This window comes from Acipenser ruthenus, chromosome 18, assembly GCF_902713425.1.
Source record: "Acipenser ruthenus chromosome 18, fAciRut3.2 maternal haplotype, whole genome shotgun sequence".
NCBI classification, from domain to species: Eukaryota; Metazoa; Chordata; class Actinopteri; order Acipenseriformes; family Acipenseridae; genus Acipenser; species Acipenser ruthenus.
Genome location: NC_081206.1, coordinates 8,297,501 through 8,314,290, shown reverse-complemented (window position 1 = coordinate 8,314,290; position 16,790 = coordinate 8,297,501). Strand labels below are relative to the sequence as shown.

The window sequence follows — 16,790 nt, the reverse complement described above, 5'->3', positions numbered from 1 at the left end:
GACTGGTGGAGAGCATGCCAAGACGCATGAAAGCTGTGCTTGAAAATCAGGGTTATTCCACCAAATATTGATTTCTGAACTCTTCCTAAGTTAAAACATTAGTATTGTGTTGTTTAAAAATGAATATGAACTTATTTTCTTTGCATTATTCGAGGTCTGACAACACTGCATCTTTTTTGTTATTTTGACCAGTTGTCATTTTCTGCAAATAAATGCTCTAAATGACAATATTTTTATTTGGAATTTGGGAGAAATGTTGTCAGTAGTTTATAGAATAAAACAAAAATGTTCATTTTACCCAAACACATACCTATAAATAGTAAAACCAGAGAAACTGATAATTTTGCAGTCTCTTAATTTTTTCCAGAGCTGTATATATATACGTATATCATCAACAGTTTTAAGGCTGTAACCTTAACTTTTAATGAAAATGTGTTTTTATAAAAGAATACAATGAATATTACAAAACAAGTAATAAAAAATATGTATGAATAATTTAAGTTGCATGTTGCTATAGTTATGTAACTAACTGTTTTTTTTTTAGATGGTACAAATTGGTTCCAAATAGTCTGAAGCTTTTTTTTTTTTTAAAAGAAAAATGATTATAGATGGTGTTTTATTTACCTTACAGAAAGAACTGTCACTAATGATAATTAGGAGTATACAGCTTGAGAAGCCCATTGTAAAACTGACACTTGGGACGTTAGTCACTCTGACTGACTGCTTCTTTTATGATGGACTTTCTTGGAATCTGTTTGGGTACAACCATGAAAAATTACATTTTACATATAGAAAGCGGTGCCAGCTTTGTACTGAAGCAAAACCATTGTGAGTTCTGATGTACACATACAGGTCATCCTGTGGCGCGCATGACTCTAATACTGGAGCAGTTTGTCACTTCATATACTGTAGTTTATAAGACCTGGAGCTCGAAACATACTAATGATCACTGCTAACAACATGCAGCCTGAGGTAACTTCACATCTCTTCTTATAGCAAAAACAATCCAAGTTTTATTACTATTTCCATTCACAGAAAAGCCATCTGAATACTAGCCTCATGTTAAATAAATCTAAACCCTTTCAAAAGATACAGAAACACACGCTACAAAGTGCATACATGCATACAAAATCAAGAAGAAACCAACCAGGCAGATACAGTGGAAGACCTCTTTATGAATTTAAAAACCGATACAGTTTGAGCTTTCGTTTTAAAATAAAGGTTTCTTCTCAAAAAAAAAAAAAAAAATCTGTGAAAAAAACTAAAACTGAACAAAACGACAGGCATAAACCGTTGCATAGTAACAGTACAAAACATAGTTTTCAGCATATAACCATTAAAACACAATGATCTGGTAAAAACAATCTTGAGTATTTCTTTCTTTTTCTACTTTAATACATACAATTAAAAACATTATTAATTACTGTTTTGTGACATGTATATAAAATACACTTTGGGGTCTATTCTAACAATATAGACAGCAATGCATCTAAATATTGCCAGTTAAAGAAAGCTCTATATGCCTTATTACAGGTAGTGTCGCGCCCCCTTGGTCATTTCACCTGAAGAGTAAAATTGTCCCCATCTCTTCCACCTGTCTTCTTTCCTGTCCTTAAGTGACAATCTGCTTCCCCTACTGAGGTGAAATAACCTAGGAAGTGAAACAGACTATCTGAAAAGGCGGCATGCAAACTAAGAACTTTATTTTGTCTAGTATTTTACCAGACTTTAAATTAAAATACAACAGTGCATGACATGTTTTAATTGTTTCATTAGATATAACTCCTAAGTACAATTAAAAAAAAAAAAACTGGAATAAATAAAGCAGGGGTGACAATACATAAAGATTTAAAACTGTTTAGATAATTAAAATAGACCCTTTCATTGTCTTATTTAAATTGTTATTTTGAATACAAGCAAATCAAATACACTTGACCGTTTGAAGATGTAACGCTATTGCAATTTCTGGGCGCTATGCAGGTAAGAATTAGATGTATAAGGACGCCCCTCTTGTTGTATTTAACCCTTTAATGACTGCATGTACAATACACAACCTTTGCAATGTGTCTATGTTGCTTCCCGGGAACCATTATTGTGCATCAGCAGCAGCAAAAGTTAGCAATTTTATGTGGATTAGTTCAAGATGACATTAACTGGCTTTGTTATGACTTAAAAACCAAAATAAACACACATACATACATACAGTATATACAAGTGTACTCAGTTCAATCAGAGTAACACCAATGTAGCACACAGACTATATAAATCAGTGTTTAGAATTCAAGCCAACCTGAGCCATTATCTAATTACAGTACAGAGGTGTTACAGATGTGTATTGTATTTCAGCAGAAATGTTTTGTCCACTTGGCCTAAAGGTTTTCTAGTTTTTATAGTGTTGTGGATGAATGGTACCTCTGGTACTCTTAAGAACACCTAATTTAAATGAATTAATTATATATTAATTGACCATGCAAATACTCTAAAGCAATAAATAACAACTAAAATCTATAATTGTTTGCTTTTGATTGTAAACTCTGTTTTATACAATATGCATTCTGTCTTTCTCCTTTTCACATACACAATTACCCATTCTTAGTAGAAACCTAACCAGTCATTAAAGGGTTTTTCATATGCAAGAAATACGTTTTCAACCCATTTTTGTTTGTTTGTTTGTTTGTCTGTTGTGTTGCATCCAGTCTCACTGGCAGACAAGTGTCTATAAACTTTGGTTGTCACAATGGAAAGGCAGCTGTTAGTTTTAAACGACTTACAATGTTTCTAAGATCTCCAATTCAATCTTCTCGGATGAACAAATTCACCACACAGGCTACTGAAGTAAAAAAAAAAAAAATCCCGAAGTATCAGTCTTAAAGTGCAGTCAGATGAGTGACTTTCTAAGGTTCTCTTCTCCTCATGTGCTTTCTTAAAGGGGAAGGCTACCCTCATCAATGCACACAACTGCGGGAAGACATCATTCATCTCTGAGAAAAGCACAGAAAGAAGCAGTCAGAGCAGCATAATATAAAACATACACATGAACACGCATGACAGAAGAACATACATGACTGTTTTATTATTTCTGTATACAGTGTGCAAATGTATTAGAACACACCATTGCTTCTGTTTGGATTTGTTGTGCATATGAAATCTTGGAAAACTGTCATAAGAGCAAATTAGTGATTGTCTAATTTAATGGATTACTTTAACAGGCCACACAGGCAATTCATTTAAATTAGTAACAGAAAATGAACACATACCCACATATAGTAAAATGTATTTTTAGAAGCTGTTTAAGATGCCTAATTAAAGCACAAAGTGGTCTAACATTTTCACACATGATGCCTACTGTTTCTATATCACTGATTACTGACCAAAAATTGAAATTTTCACACCCAGAGGTTTTCATGCAGGTAGGTATATAAAAGGATATAAACGACAAATCTTGAGGTGAAAATGTAGGAATCACGGTCAGTGGTATCCACAACTTTTAAAATGTATTTTCTCCTCTCCTATTTGAATTTTCAGCATTATCAACGGTCCTCCTTATGTTGTCCTGAGACTAATGGTTCTTTGTCTGCTTGTTTGTAGATTTTTTAATAGGCTTTATTATAATGGACTTAACATTGGCAGATCTAAATCCCACCACCCTTTAACTCAACATTAAGCCTTCTGGTATTTTCCATGAGGAGGGATTTATTGACTCTTATTAATGCCACTAAAGAAAATAAAGAAACAGTAGAATGGAGGTGCTAGTGGTATTAAGATCCACCACTGTTTAGAACATTAAAATAGTCTCCTATGCCCTGGAAGTTTAAACTGCTTCTTTCTCATACATAATCACTTCCTGTTCTGTAATGCCCATAGTTTTATTGCATTGTTGAGCTGAGGAAAAAAAATGAATTAGCGATAATGAGGCTATAAAGTGGAATTTAAAACTGTATTAGTCATTCTTCAATGGCCGTCATTTTGAAAATGGAAACCAATAAATAGCAAGGAAGAGTTCCAGTGACTGAGCCTGCCCCAGTGGGGTTCATATTCTGCTGATTTTACCAATAAACAGCTGGAACGTACTGACAGTAATACATTGGGAAAACACGAATACCAGTCCTGAATGATTGCAGGGAAGAAAACCCTAATATGGACTTTTCATCTGCTCCATGATTCTCATAACTTGACAAACATTCATACACCGAAACCAGAGTGTGAGCAGAAACAGACCTACCTTCTGTTTCTAACATGGAGGGAATGTTGCCTCTGTTGAGCTCTGAGAATTATTATTATTTAGCTACAATTTCTAATAGGTGTTCCAAAATTAACTAAAACCATATAATAACTGTGTTTAACGGTTGATGGCATAGTTATTAAATATTGTAATACTTCTAAATGAACATTTCCTTGCTCAAGATATGCATGTTTAATAAAAGTGTTGATTCACTACAACTGGGACACACCGGTGGTAGATGAAGTGAATTTACATTATGCTGTATATTTGGTATATAGTACATGTTTATCTGCATGTACATGTGGAATTTATATGACAATAATACTTTAAAGAATTGAATGAGTAAGTTATTACTATGTGCCTTTCTGTGCCAGCGCTTACCTGATTCCCTGTGTCTCATGTTAGGAATTGTACAAAGAGAATGGCCAAACCGATGTTCAGCAGTATGACCATGCAGATCACGATAGTGTTGGGTCCCTTGAAAAGAAAAGCAAACAGACATTAAACACACACACACACACACAGTATCTGATTCTTATTGTGTGGCTGCTGTATTCAAAATACTGTACTGCAAATGAATAACATTTTCTAAACAGCAGAATGCACTGAAGCTGGAACTTGTGGAAATTGATTACTTGTCGCCAAAGAATTTAGGGAAATCGTTCTAGTAGCTTCTGCAGTTTGTTGCTCTTAGCAACTGGTCAGTTCTTTTTGTAGTGACGATTACAAAGTGACATTCAGCTGAAGTCTCTTGAGAAAAGACTGAAGGTTACTTATAGATGAGCTGGGAAAATTGCTGGGCTGTGACCTTTAGTCATCATGTCTCACAGGTCAAACCTAAAATTAAACTCGGCTTGAAATGGATGCCAGTCAATAGGATGTATTATTTTAGTGTATTGTCTTAATTAAATGTTATCTAACACCCAAAATAGTCCAAACGGTCTTGAGGTGACTAACATCATAAGTTTGGAATACTGAAAAATAAAAATATAAGGTATGTGACATATACATTACCCAGTATGCACAATAGGATGTACTTTATTTGTAATAAATAGTTGTAAACAATTTCTCTAGTATTCAATTTACATATATGCTGTTTCACTGTTGCAGTATTTTCCTTTAGATGTATTCCTCAGAAATTAAAATAATAAAAAATGTGGATGTCCTTTTATCTAATTTTGCTGGTGGTTTGTGCAGTTTTGTGCAGTGAACACGTGTGTGTTTCTTTTAGTGCCGTCTTATTATCTTACAGCGGTCACACTACACTTGAATAATAAAACTGTAAACTCCTTTAGTTTATGCAAATGTAACCATTCACAATTTACTGCATACCAATAATTTACTTGCAATCCAGTATATTTCAAAACTACCTTTATTACAATCTGTACTTGTGCTTTAGGGATTTATATCAGAACTGTATCAACTTGCAAAAGTCTTTAAATACATCCACCAACAATTTTCTTCATAAGACTATTTTGTGTACTAATTACAGAACCTTTTTTAATTTCTCAAGACTTCATTATCCCATGGCATAAACGAGTCAAAATGTGCCTTTAACAAGCAGACTAAAAGCAAATTTTAAAATGACCTTGGGCAGTATTAACAAAAATGTAGGTTATTGTCGATTTATTGTCTCCAGACTGTAAAGCATTAGCACGTACAAACACTTTAAAAACTGTAAAAAAAAAACCAAAAACCTTGGCTTTCCTGCTTCCCATGTCTATGTGACTACCTTATCCAAGAATGTTCTGTAGTTCACATACAGTAATTAGTCCCCCAGACGAACAGCACATAGCTGAAGCATGAAATAGCACGCTGTCAGACTACAACTTTAAGAGATGTGGAAAAGACATTACCTATTCATAATAGAAATGTGGTATACTTTCTGTTATTTAAAACGAATGTCTGTTTAGTTTAATGTGTACTGTGTCTTCACTATTCTGTTTATTATTTACTACCAAAGGAAAAGGGAGGAGTCTTGATAATGCTGTAATGGTGGATACAATCACAGTATACACAACCATTACAGTACCAAAAGGAAACAAAAACAAGATTGCAGGACAGACTGAATCTTTTGGATTTACTCTTATAGAAGTCTATTGCAGTACACCAACTGATGTGAATTGTCAAAAATAAGCGTGTCAAATATAGATGCCAGCCTTAGAGTATTTACAGTCTGCTAAAAATCAGCCCACTACTTATTGTACAAATATTGTACATATTAAAATATTCTGTTTAAAATAACAGCACTCTAGAGGGCTTTGTATGTTGAGGTTTGTTAAAACCGTATCAGTTACTACACATATATGCATGTGTGTGTTTTAAGAAAATGAAACATAATCAAACACCCTTGACACCGAGGTGAAATCATATTGTAGTGAAGCGTGTAAAAAGGTAAACATAAAAAAGAAACACTCAGCAGGACTGGGGCCTTTGAAGTCGAATCCAGCTAAGAGCGGTCTGGTCCTGAAGCTCTACATTATTTATGACAGTCTTTGAATCTCAAAGGGTTCCCCAGCACCCTCCCCAGCATTGCCTTTTATACCTGTGAGAGTTACATAAAAGTGTAGAAAATAACCACCGTGTATCGGTACAGCATACAGACTGGGAGTCACGGTAGTCACTCCAGTCAGTTCAAACTAATAACAGAGGACAACTACCTATTCAGTCCCTATTGAGCTCCTGAGATCATAGGTGCTAAGGTTGGACTTTACTAGCACAGGGATGAAAGACATCCATGACACGAGGGGTTGAGACAAAGTCCAGCCTAACTTCTAGATTACAATGGCTGGTTTCACAGACCTCGATTATCATTCATTTTGGACTAATATCTTAACGGAATAATAAAATTAGAGAAGAAAAACAAAAATCACGGATAGGCACTTTTTTTTTTTTTTACTTAATAACCTAAACCCTGATGAGGTCACCAATACTCTTGCCACCTAATCATAAACACCATGATGCCATCCCTCCACACTTCACCATATTTGTACCAGTTAAACTGGTAAAGAAAATCAAGTCTGATGAAACTCTGACAAACCTGATCGATATCTGTCAACTCCTTTGCTTCAGAATGGGTCTTGGAGACAGTCTTAGATTTGTGTTCAGCCTTTGACTGAGACTCAGTCTTTGCAGCTGGCTTGGCCATTGGCTTTGCTTCATACTTGGCTACAGCCTTGGATTCTGGTTTTGCCACTGGCTTTGCTTCTGGTCTAGCCACTAGCTTAGGTTCTGGTTTAACCACTGGCTTGGGTTCAGGCTTAGCTGCCGGTTTTGGCTCGGGTTTGGCCGGGGGAGTAAGTTCTGCTTTAGCCAGAGGTAGATGTTTGGGTTCTACCTTGAGCGCTGGCTTGCGGTCTTCCTTTGGCACCAGTTTGGCTTCAGGCTTTGGTTCTGACTCTGCTGCCTGCTGTGGTTCAGCCACTGGTTTGTGAATCTCCAATTTTGTCTCTCTGACTTTAATTTCGATTTTTGGTTCGGGGGTTGCAGGCTTTGAAGGCACTTTAGGGGAAGGGATTGGCTCATCGTCTTGCTCGGATGGATATACAATTGTGGTCCTTACTGGATAACTGTGGAAGCTCTGAACAGGCTCTGGAGCGTCAAACTTCTGAAGAGGTTTGAGCTCTGTCTCGTAGTTGCTGTTGCTGTGCCTGCTTGAGGTCCGGGAGGGAGTTCTGCTACTGGAGGCTGACCTCTCATCTCCCGGAAGGATAAGCATGTTAGAGGGAGTGTTTGGACGACTGCTCGGCCTGCTATTTGGACGGCTACCTGCCCGGCTTCCACCTCTGCTGCTCTGATCCCCGTTCCAGTTCCCGGGGCTGAGGAAGCTGGTCCCCTCCTTCAGGATGCCCTGCCTCGACCTCCTGCCCTCCGGGGGGGTTCCTGTGGGGCTGGGTGAAGGGGTGGGGGCCGGGGATGAGCCTCGTTCGATGCTATCCTTCTCGTGAAGCTGCGGGCTGTCTGGGGGGGTAGGTGGAGGCTCCTCTACAGACGGTGCCTCCTGTTCAGGATTCTCCACGTTCCCTGTGTTCTCAATAATCTCCTGCATTATTCTTCTTTTCATATACTCAGGACCTATAATAACACCAAACGATATTTAAAGTTAACTTCTCACATATGCAATTCCATCTTGGAACACATTGCCCAGTGACACAAGAGATGTAAATACTGTTTTTCAAAGCAAGTAATAATACACCTAAAATCTGAATGCAAACAGTATATCAATAAGCATGTCAACTTAATGTCTGCAATGAAGAACCCCTCCAGCTGCACTCTAAATCAGTCTTTTCACCAGCTGTTTGCCCTTCCCATACTGTAACATCAGCCTCTCTATCTTTTAGCCATCTCAAAGAATCTACACAGTCTCCTTTTATAGTTAAAAACAAAAGCAGCTTTCATATTCCACACCTATTTGGAAATCTTCTCGATTGATTAAGTGATGAATCAGAAGAAAGTGCAGCCCTGCGGATGACTGCCTGTTTTTTATATCAAGGAGAAAGCCGTGGTGCCATTCTGTCTGCCAGGGGACAAGCTTTGGCAATACTACCAGGATGGAAATAATACATCTGCAGAGTTTAAATTAATAATGAAAATGAGCTGGAATTGAGCACATTCAAGATGATATTGGGTCACCCTTCTATGAATGCTTACACTTTTTACCAAAGGAGGTGGCACTCATTTTCTGTCATACCAAATAGTTCACTTAAAGCTGCAATGTCCCACAAACGTCATTTTAAACTGTGTTATATGACAGATGACATCTCTCTGCCAGTCAGTTTCAATGGGATTCCAAATCCTGTCCAGTGATAAACAGAGAGTCCACAGCGACTGTAGTCGAGCCGTGGGACTGATTTGGTGGAAGTCGACACATACCTGACTTTTTTATTAAAGATCCTTGAAAAAACAAAGAGTCAAATCGCTCATATAACAGATAATATATAGCTACAAGGTGCACATAGTGTGCTTGGAGACAAGTCTACAGCTGTGGCCAAAAGTTTTGCATCATCTAGAATTTTAGGATTTTTTTTTTAAAAAAGAACTATACAAACACAATTCAGATATTTAATTGAACATCATATAATCAAAGCTACAAAATGATATCGCAAAAGTTTACCAGGAGCCATAATAGTAGTACAGTATTTCATGTTAGATTTCGAAATGTCACATTTTAAAATGTGTCAGTTTTTCATTAAGTATACGGAAAACTACAAAGCGGTATGTAATTCAATATGTTAAAGTAGCATTATTCAACAGGTTTAATTCGACTTTATGAAGCAAAATTAGGTTATTCTATAGGGTGATGCTAAACATAGCTGTAGTATAACACCCTTGACTTTGTGTTAGGTTGTATCCACTCAGGAGATTATCCACTTGATACAACTATTCTTCCATAGTTTAGCATGTGTTCATCAGAAAGCAGACTTTGTTGTCTTTCTATTTTGTTTACATTCTCTACAGGTATCATCTATTCATAGGCACATAAACATCTTTCCTCCTTGAAGCCTTCTAGGAAGCCTTCTAAAAACTATTATCATCCAACTAACTTTCTAACTTCAAGAGCTTCTGTGGAACGAAATGGTATTCAGAGCTATCGCTTTTTCCTTTTTTAGACAAAACTCCACTTTGCTCTGGAGGATGTGCAAATCTGCCAATTTAGAGATGATACATTGGATTAGAACTGCATTCTGGAGAGAAATGAGAGGGGTGTGGGTGACTTGAAGAGTTCCTGAGGAAGTTTATTCTAAAGAGAAATGGGCTGAAACCAGAAAGACTTATCACTGGACATGCACACAACTCAATTGCATTCTAGTGACTTTTTATGTTGTGTTTCTCTCATATCCAGCAGTGTCTGGAGCCCTTTGTCAGTTTCAATTACAGAGGATTGCTGGTGGCAGCTGCTCTTCCATCTGCGGCTTGCGAGATCCTGGGGTGGGCATGGTTCCTCTGTAGCACTCAGGTCACGCTTTGGCAGCCTGACGGAGCTCATCATGAAGAGACTCTGTCCATTTCTTTATTGTATGCTTTCTTTGTACCTATTTATCCAATGACTTTAAACTGCTCATGCGGGTTATTTTAAAAATGTGGTAAGCAGATTGAGTAAATTTACTCGCTATTACAATTAAAGTATATCAATCTGCTTATTTTTTGTTTTTATTTGAACGTGCTATTATATTCCACAGTTATCCAGGTTATCACCAACATGATTGGTTGTTTTAGTTTCAGAATTTTATTAAGAGTTTTACTTAAGACAAGTTAGAAAGCACCCATGTAGTATTATAGTATTTGTTCATTATTCCCACTTTAAACATTAGGACAACAATTCTGGAGTTTTGAGATCCAATCTATTTGTTTTATCTCAATAATGACAATTGAAATCATTAAAATCGGTAACGTGTGCAAACAGCGGCTGTGACTATCTTAGGTTGAACAACAGAGGAGTTTCCTATCTTGGTCATAAAGTTTTTGTATGATCTATGCTGGTATACCTCACTTCTGATGGCCTGCTTTTATATTTCATGCATGAGTCTGTGGTACCTGGCTGGTAGAATGATGGAGACAGCTCTTTGGACACTACCCTGGCGATGCTCGACTCGTTGTTGGCAGCCATGGCCGACTGATCTGCTGCTTCCGACTTAGCTTTGGCGTGAGCTGTCCTGTGGAAATAAGAAATCCTTTAGAACAAAGCAAGGCATCGTAAATTCCCATTTGAAAGAAAAAGAAGTTTCAAGCCCAGTGTATTACCCTGACAAGCCCTAGCAGAACCAATAGCACACCACCCCATCATCAGCAATTACGGCCTTTTATATTTTTTATTGGACTGTGTATGTATATATATATATATATATATATATATATACAGTCAAACCCATATAAAGATATAAAGAACCACTATCATGGAACCGAATAAAATCATATTAAATCCTGTTTAAATTCTCCTTTTAGTACGATAGTCTGATAGTGCATACTTCCTGTCATTACGCACGCACCCCAGTGGCATGCAGTGGTCTGTGCTGCGCATATTGCGTACTCATAGGCCTACTTCTTGCTGTTTGAACTTGACCTTGCTCTCTGTAATTTATGCAGTATTATCATGGCCAGCACTAAACGATCGTCAATTTCACTTGAGGACAAACTGTACATTATTGAAGAAATCTTAAAGGGATGAAAGCAGTCAGAATTATGTCGTCAAAGAGGTCAAGTTTAAAAAGCAGCAGTCGTTGAGGCAGACGAGCAAAAAAATCGACAACTGAGTTCAAAACTGATTTTGGCAACGTACTATCGCAAAGCACTAGAGGATATCAGAGGATACTGTGTAACCAGACTAGAACACGGTTCACGTCCACATTACAGTTAAAACAATTTATCTAACCCAGTTATGCCGACAACTGAGTTCGAGACGACCTCCTGAGTAGGTTTCAAACTTGGTCGTTGAACTCAGTTATGAACCGTAGTGTGGATGCAAATCAATTTAAGTACTATTAAACAGGTTCTGAACCCTTAACTCAGTTCTAAAACGATAATGTGGCCAGGGCCTAAAAGACTTCTTAAAATAGTGTACAGGCAATGATTACAGCTGTACTGTACCTGAACTGACAGTTTGTATGCTAATGTTTATTGACTTGTATATTATTATTATTATTATTATTATTTCTATAATTTATTATTACTGTACTGTATTTTTTTATTAATTTGTTTATTTTATTAATTACAGTACAGTATTATTTAGTACATTAATTACATGTTTTTTGTTATTTTTTATAATTCATTTAGCCAAGGCAACATAGAATTACTGTATTAAATAATTAAAATACAGAATGTTACATACTGCACTGTAATGTACAGTACTAGTTACATGTTACATTGTTTTATATTGTTTCTTCTGTAATAAACCTTTATACTACATACATTGTATATGTACATTAATCAATTAGCACTGTACTAGGTTTTGATTTTTGTGCTGATTTGGCAGGTATGTACATGTATCTGGTTATAACATATTGTTTTTACGGTCCCAAGGCAGTATGTTGTATCAGTTTCACTGTATATATATATATATATATATATTGGCATAGGTTAAGCTTCAGCATGGATTTCAGAAAAGCTATTATATATTCAAAACTCGGAGACAAAATGATTGTGTTCTTGTCTGGAATGACAAAAGGATCTGATCTTCATGGATTGAAAAATTCATTTTGGTACCCTGCCCTGGTTGAGAATGTGACAGGCATAATGTATTAGACATTATGTAACTGGAAGCACCAGATACTGACTTACAGTGTAATGATACTGAACATACAGTCCATGCATTCTAAGAGGCACAAAGGACAAATGAAATAACTAAATACAAATTTTTCACTGCTGCTTTGCATGTCCCAGACACACTTGTGTAATGTTCTCAGAAAGTTACTGTACGTATTGTTTGATAAAACAAAAACTATTTGTATCTGTGGTTTACTGTCCTATTTGCACCACTGATTGCTTTTTTTCAGTTATGGAGAAAAGATTTGAGAAAACTACCTGCAAAAACATATTTAATATATATAATAACTATTAATCATAGATGTAGGCTTCCTATCCTGACCATTGCTCAATACAGCTGTTCCTTACAAAAACCATGTAAACTATAGTGTCAATACTTTCTGATATATGATCCCAGTAGTTTTAAACCCCTCTGTATTAAATCAAAGACCCACTGAAGAATTTACATGTGAATTTTACCTGGGGTAATTTCACGCTCAACTGACTTACAACTATAAAGTACATTAATACAGCATGTTTAGGTATCTCCTGAAGTTTTTTTATAACAATGCCCATACAGTACATTTGAATAAATCATGTGTGTAAATACTACAGTACTGTCGCAAAACACTGTAGTTACCTACAATATATGACAGTATGTACTGCAGTATGTATTACAGCATACTACAGGACATTTCTGTGTTTCTGAACACTACTACAGTATTTTTGTATTATCTGTAAGATTTTATTGCTTTATATTTTTTACACAGATACTGAAACATGTCACCTGCAGGCATAGCTGAGACACACACACACACACACACACACACACACATATTGCTCAGACATAAATGTTTGGTTCATTGTCTCGGAATGTTACGGCCCAGTTCCATCTACAAAGAGTCAATGTTTAGATTAGCTGTCTCACTGCAGAACAAGCAAGTGACACATGTCTGCGAAACACATTGCCCATATGGGGGATATAAAAACATGCCATGATTCAAGATATATCAGGCAAAGAAAAACAGGCTAGTTTACCAAATGGCTACATATCACACAACTTGCTACATATGCTTTTGTGCCCAAAACTAATTTTATAGTGACTGAGTGTTAAACATATTGGATGAGCAAAAAGGAGTAGTTTCAGTAGTCTCTTGCTATTTTTATGCTGTTACAATTGTTGTTATTAATTTCCAGAGAAACTGTTTTTGCCATTGCAATTTCTTTGAAATATCTTAGTAAGCTCATCCTAGAACCAGTGGCACTAAGCCAGATGAGATTTAATGACTCATGTCTTGTATGTTTATTTTTTTATTAGTATTTATTTGTTTTTGGTAACAGAAAATGCTAGGGAAATGGGATGGTGTATTGCATTTTGAAAAGATTTTGCAAGGAGTAACGCAGTCAAGGTAAACTGTTCTTCTGTCTGTGTAATATATTGTATTGCATACATCTTAAATAAACGCTAATTTGATTTACATCACTAGTTTCTGTATTTTATTCATGCATTCTAGTCACATGCATTGACACCTCATATATCCGTGGATTTCACACATCGGTGGACCTGTCTCCCCAACCACACGGATACAAATTGTACCTGCACTTGCATCATCTTGTACTTGCACTGAACTGCTCCATATTTTGCCGTATTGCACTACTCCTCTTAATTATAACTTCTATGTATCTTGTACTTGATTTTACTCTTAAAGGTATCTCTATTCACTCTTTTTGTAATTGCTCTGATTTGAAATCGTTCTTATCCATTTATCGTACTTACTATGTGCTCCGAATGGAATTTACTCTTTTATAAGCAAATATTTTTACTGTAAGTTGAACTGCTCTTCGTTCTTAAATGTAAATGTGAAATTGTGCAATGTGATATTTTGTAACAACTGTAAGTCGCCCTGGATAAGGGCGTCTGCTAAGAAATAAAATTAAAAAAAATAAACCATTATTGAAGATTATCAGAAAGGTTAATTCAGTTATTTCAAAGTTGTGAATGATTGGGGGTATAAAACGTAGAATCTTGCCATTCTCACTGTATTGTTAATCGATCTATTTATTGCAAACACAGTAAATGCTCACATTATGCACTTTACTGGGGGTGACTTTTATAAGTAAATCTGTGCATTTACAGATTGGCCTATTTTACCCCAGGTATGACCAATTTTCAAATTGAAAAACCAAATTGTGCTTTATATATTACACCTGGGATCCACTGAGCACCTCTAATAAATCATTATTCTTGAAATAACATAGTCTTCATAACAAGAATATCCGAATTGAGGAGCTGCTTTCCAGTGAAGTGCTGCTTCTAAATTCCATGGCTCTTTATTGCAAAGGGTCATTCTGCACTTTAGAGACTATAAAAAGACTTTTGGATATTCACAGTATTCAGAGGGTCACCGATGCAGGGAAACCATGCACATCATACACTGTCATGCCTGGACTGAATGACAAGCTGTCTAATACCAACATGCTGAAAACAGCAGGTCCTTGAGGACCAACTAAATACAGGTTACCGGGCAGTACAGTTTGAAAGCACTGCAAAAACTATTCACAAAGACAAGAAGGTAAGAGGTAGTAAGACTTCATTCATATTGATTATTTATACAATCTATTTCTCAACAATTCCAAGTTTAAATGGGTAAACAAGCATGTCAGTAAAATACACCCCCGCCACAGCTGTACATTCAAAATGAAGAGCTACACTAAGAGATTTATATCAACAGTATGCATAGAATAGTAAAGAATAAAAAATGCCAGTGGAAATTGGATAAGTAATATTTAAGACCTAGATAAAATTAGCTTTCGAGTTAAGGTGAGAAAAAGCAGTAGCTATATTGTGGATAATCAGGATATGCATATTTCAGCATCACAAGAGCCAATCAAATCTCAGGAAAGTCACCAAAAGGTTCTATATTCTGACTTTTAAAACGCTGTTAATGTAAAAGTCTTTTGGCAACTTTCACACAATTTGATTGGCTATGAAGAAGCACTAAGTTTATTGGTATCAGAACCACCCCTAGGCATCAGTGAGATCATCCATTTATAAGTGCAATTATCCTGTCTGGGATACCGTATGGTAACTCCAGGTTTCCCTGTGGAATTTTGGGTAAAGTTCACTGCTACCAATATTTCAACAGCTCTGGGAGTCTTGGTAGTTGTGATTACTCTGTGAATACTTGAAATACTGTAACTTTACACCGATCCAGATATAGCTGTCCCCAAAGGAGTAGTCTGCAAGTGTGGGACAGTTCCCCATGGAACAATTAAACTGACACTAATCCCTGGGACAGACAGTCCAAGCAGCTGTCTTTTACAAGTCATCATACCAGCACTTTTATTTTAGATTTGGATGCTAACAGTGTCTTAGCCCAAGTAACTCAAGCATACTTTAGTTCTTCATATCTTATATGTGATAGTACAGGCATTCTTAGTATTGAAGTGCTATGATATGAGATACTTGTCAGTGATTGCAAATATTTTAGATGCAGTACAACCAAAAAAAGTATTAGGACGAAAACTCCCTAACCCTACCCCCAGCAAATACATGTACAGTATACTGATATGTATACTGTAATACATAAAAGCTGCATCTCCTTTTAGTCATGAGACAAGACAAGATAACTAATATATATATATATATATATATATATATATATATATATATATATATATATATAATGTAACCGAGCTGCTTCCACTCGGGTTCGTTGCCCCTTTAAAAACTGACCTAACACACACAGGAATGGATTTTTATGCTCTGACGCGCTATTTTTAATTCACAAAAATGAAACAAACACAAAACAAACACCTAGCTCTTTACGAGCACTAACTAAACTCTCCGGAACACCCTGACTATAAGTGGGACGGCTAAGCCGTTTCTCCACCAAACACAGAACAACCAAACAAAACCTCACCGGTTTAAACTGCATCCACCTTTTTTCTCGACTGCTCGGAAGCAGAGCACCTCTTCTGTCTCCTTCTACTCAGCAGCCTCGAACTAAGTAACTGTTCTTCTCTGCACCTGGTACTAATTTACAATTTCTGCCCAGGTGCAGGGGATAATTAAACAATAAATCAATTAACAATTGCCCTGGGAGTGCATTTTCACATGTTTTTCTGCAGGGAGGAAATTAACCCCCTCCCTGCTGTCTTACATATATATATATATATATATATATATATATATATATATATATATATATATATATATATATATATACACACACACATATACATATACATACATACACAGTGCCTTGCAAAAGTATTCAGACCCCTGACCAATTCTCTCATATTACTGAATTACAAATGGTACATTGAA

At 36.3% G+C, this 16,790-nt stretch overlaps 1 protein-coding gene across 2 annotated transcripts in view; it reads right to left on the bottom strand.

Moving 5' to 3' along the window:
• Positions 1–1,371: 1,371 nt before the first annotated feature.
• LOC131698611 (junctophilin-2-like) overlaps positions 1,372–16,790 on the bottom strand; it is a 31,354-nt gene continuing 15,935 nt past the window's right edge. The window contains exons 3-6 of one of the 2 annotated variants that reach the window (XM_058991132.1): positions 10,757–10,875; positions 7,263–8,296; positions 4,604–4,699; positions 1,372–2,981 (exon numbers count right to left, since the gene is read on the bottom strand). In XM_058991132.1, the coding sequence (XP_058847115.1) occupies positions 4,619–4,699; positions 7,263–8,296; positions 10,757–10,875 (1,234 nt within the window). In that variant the 3' untranslated portion in view covers positions 1,372–2,981; positions 4,604–4,618. Of the gene's footprint in view, positions 2,982–4,603; positions 4,700–4,723; positions 6,768–7,262; positions 8,297–10,756; positions 10,876–16,790 lie in introns of those variants that run through there. The other variant, XM_058991133.1, reaches the window with a different exon arrangement.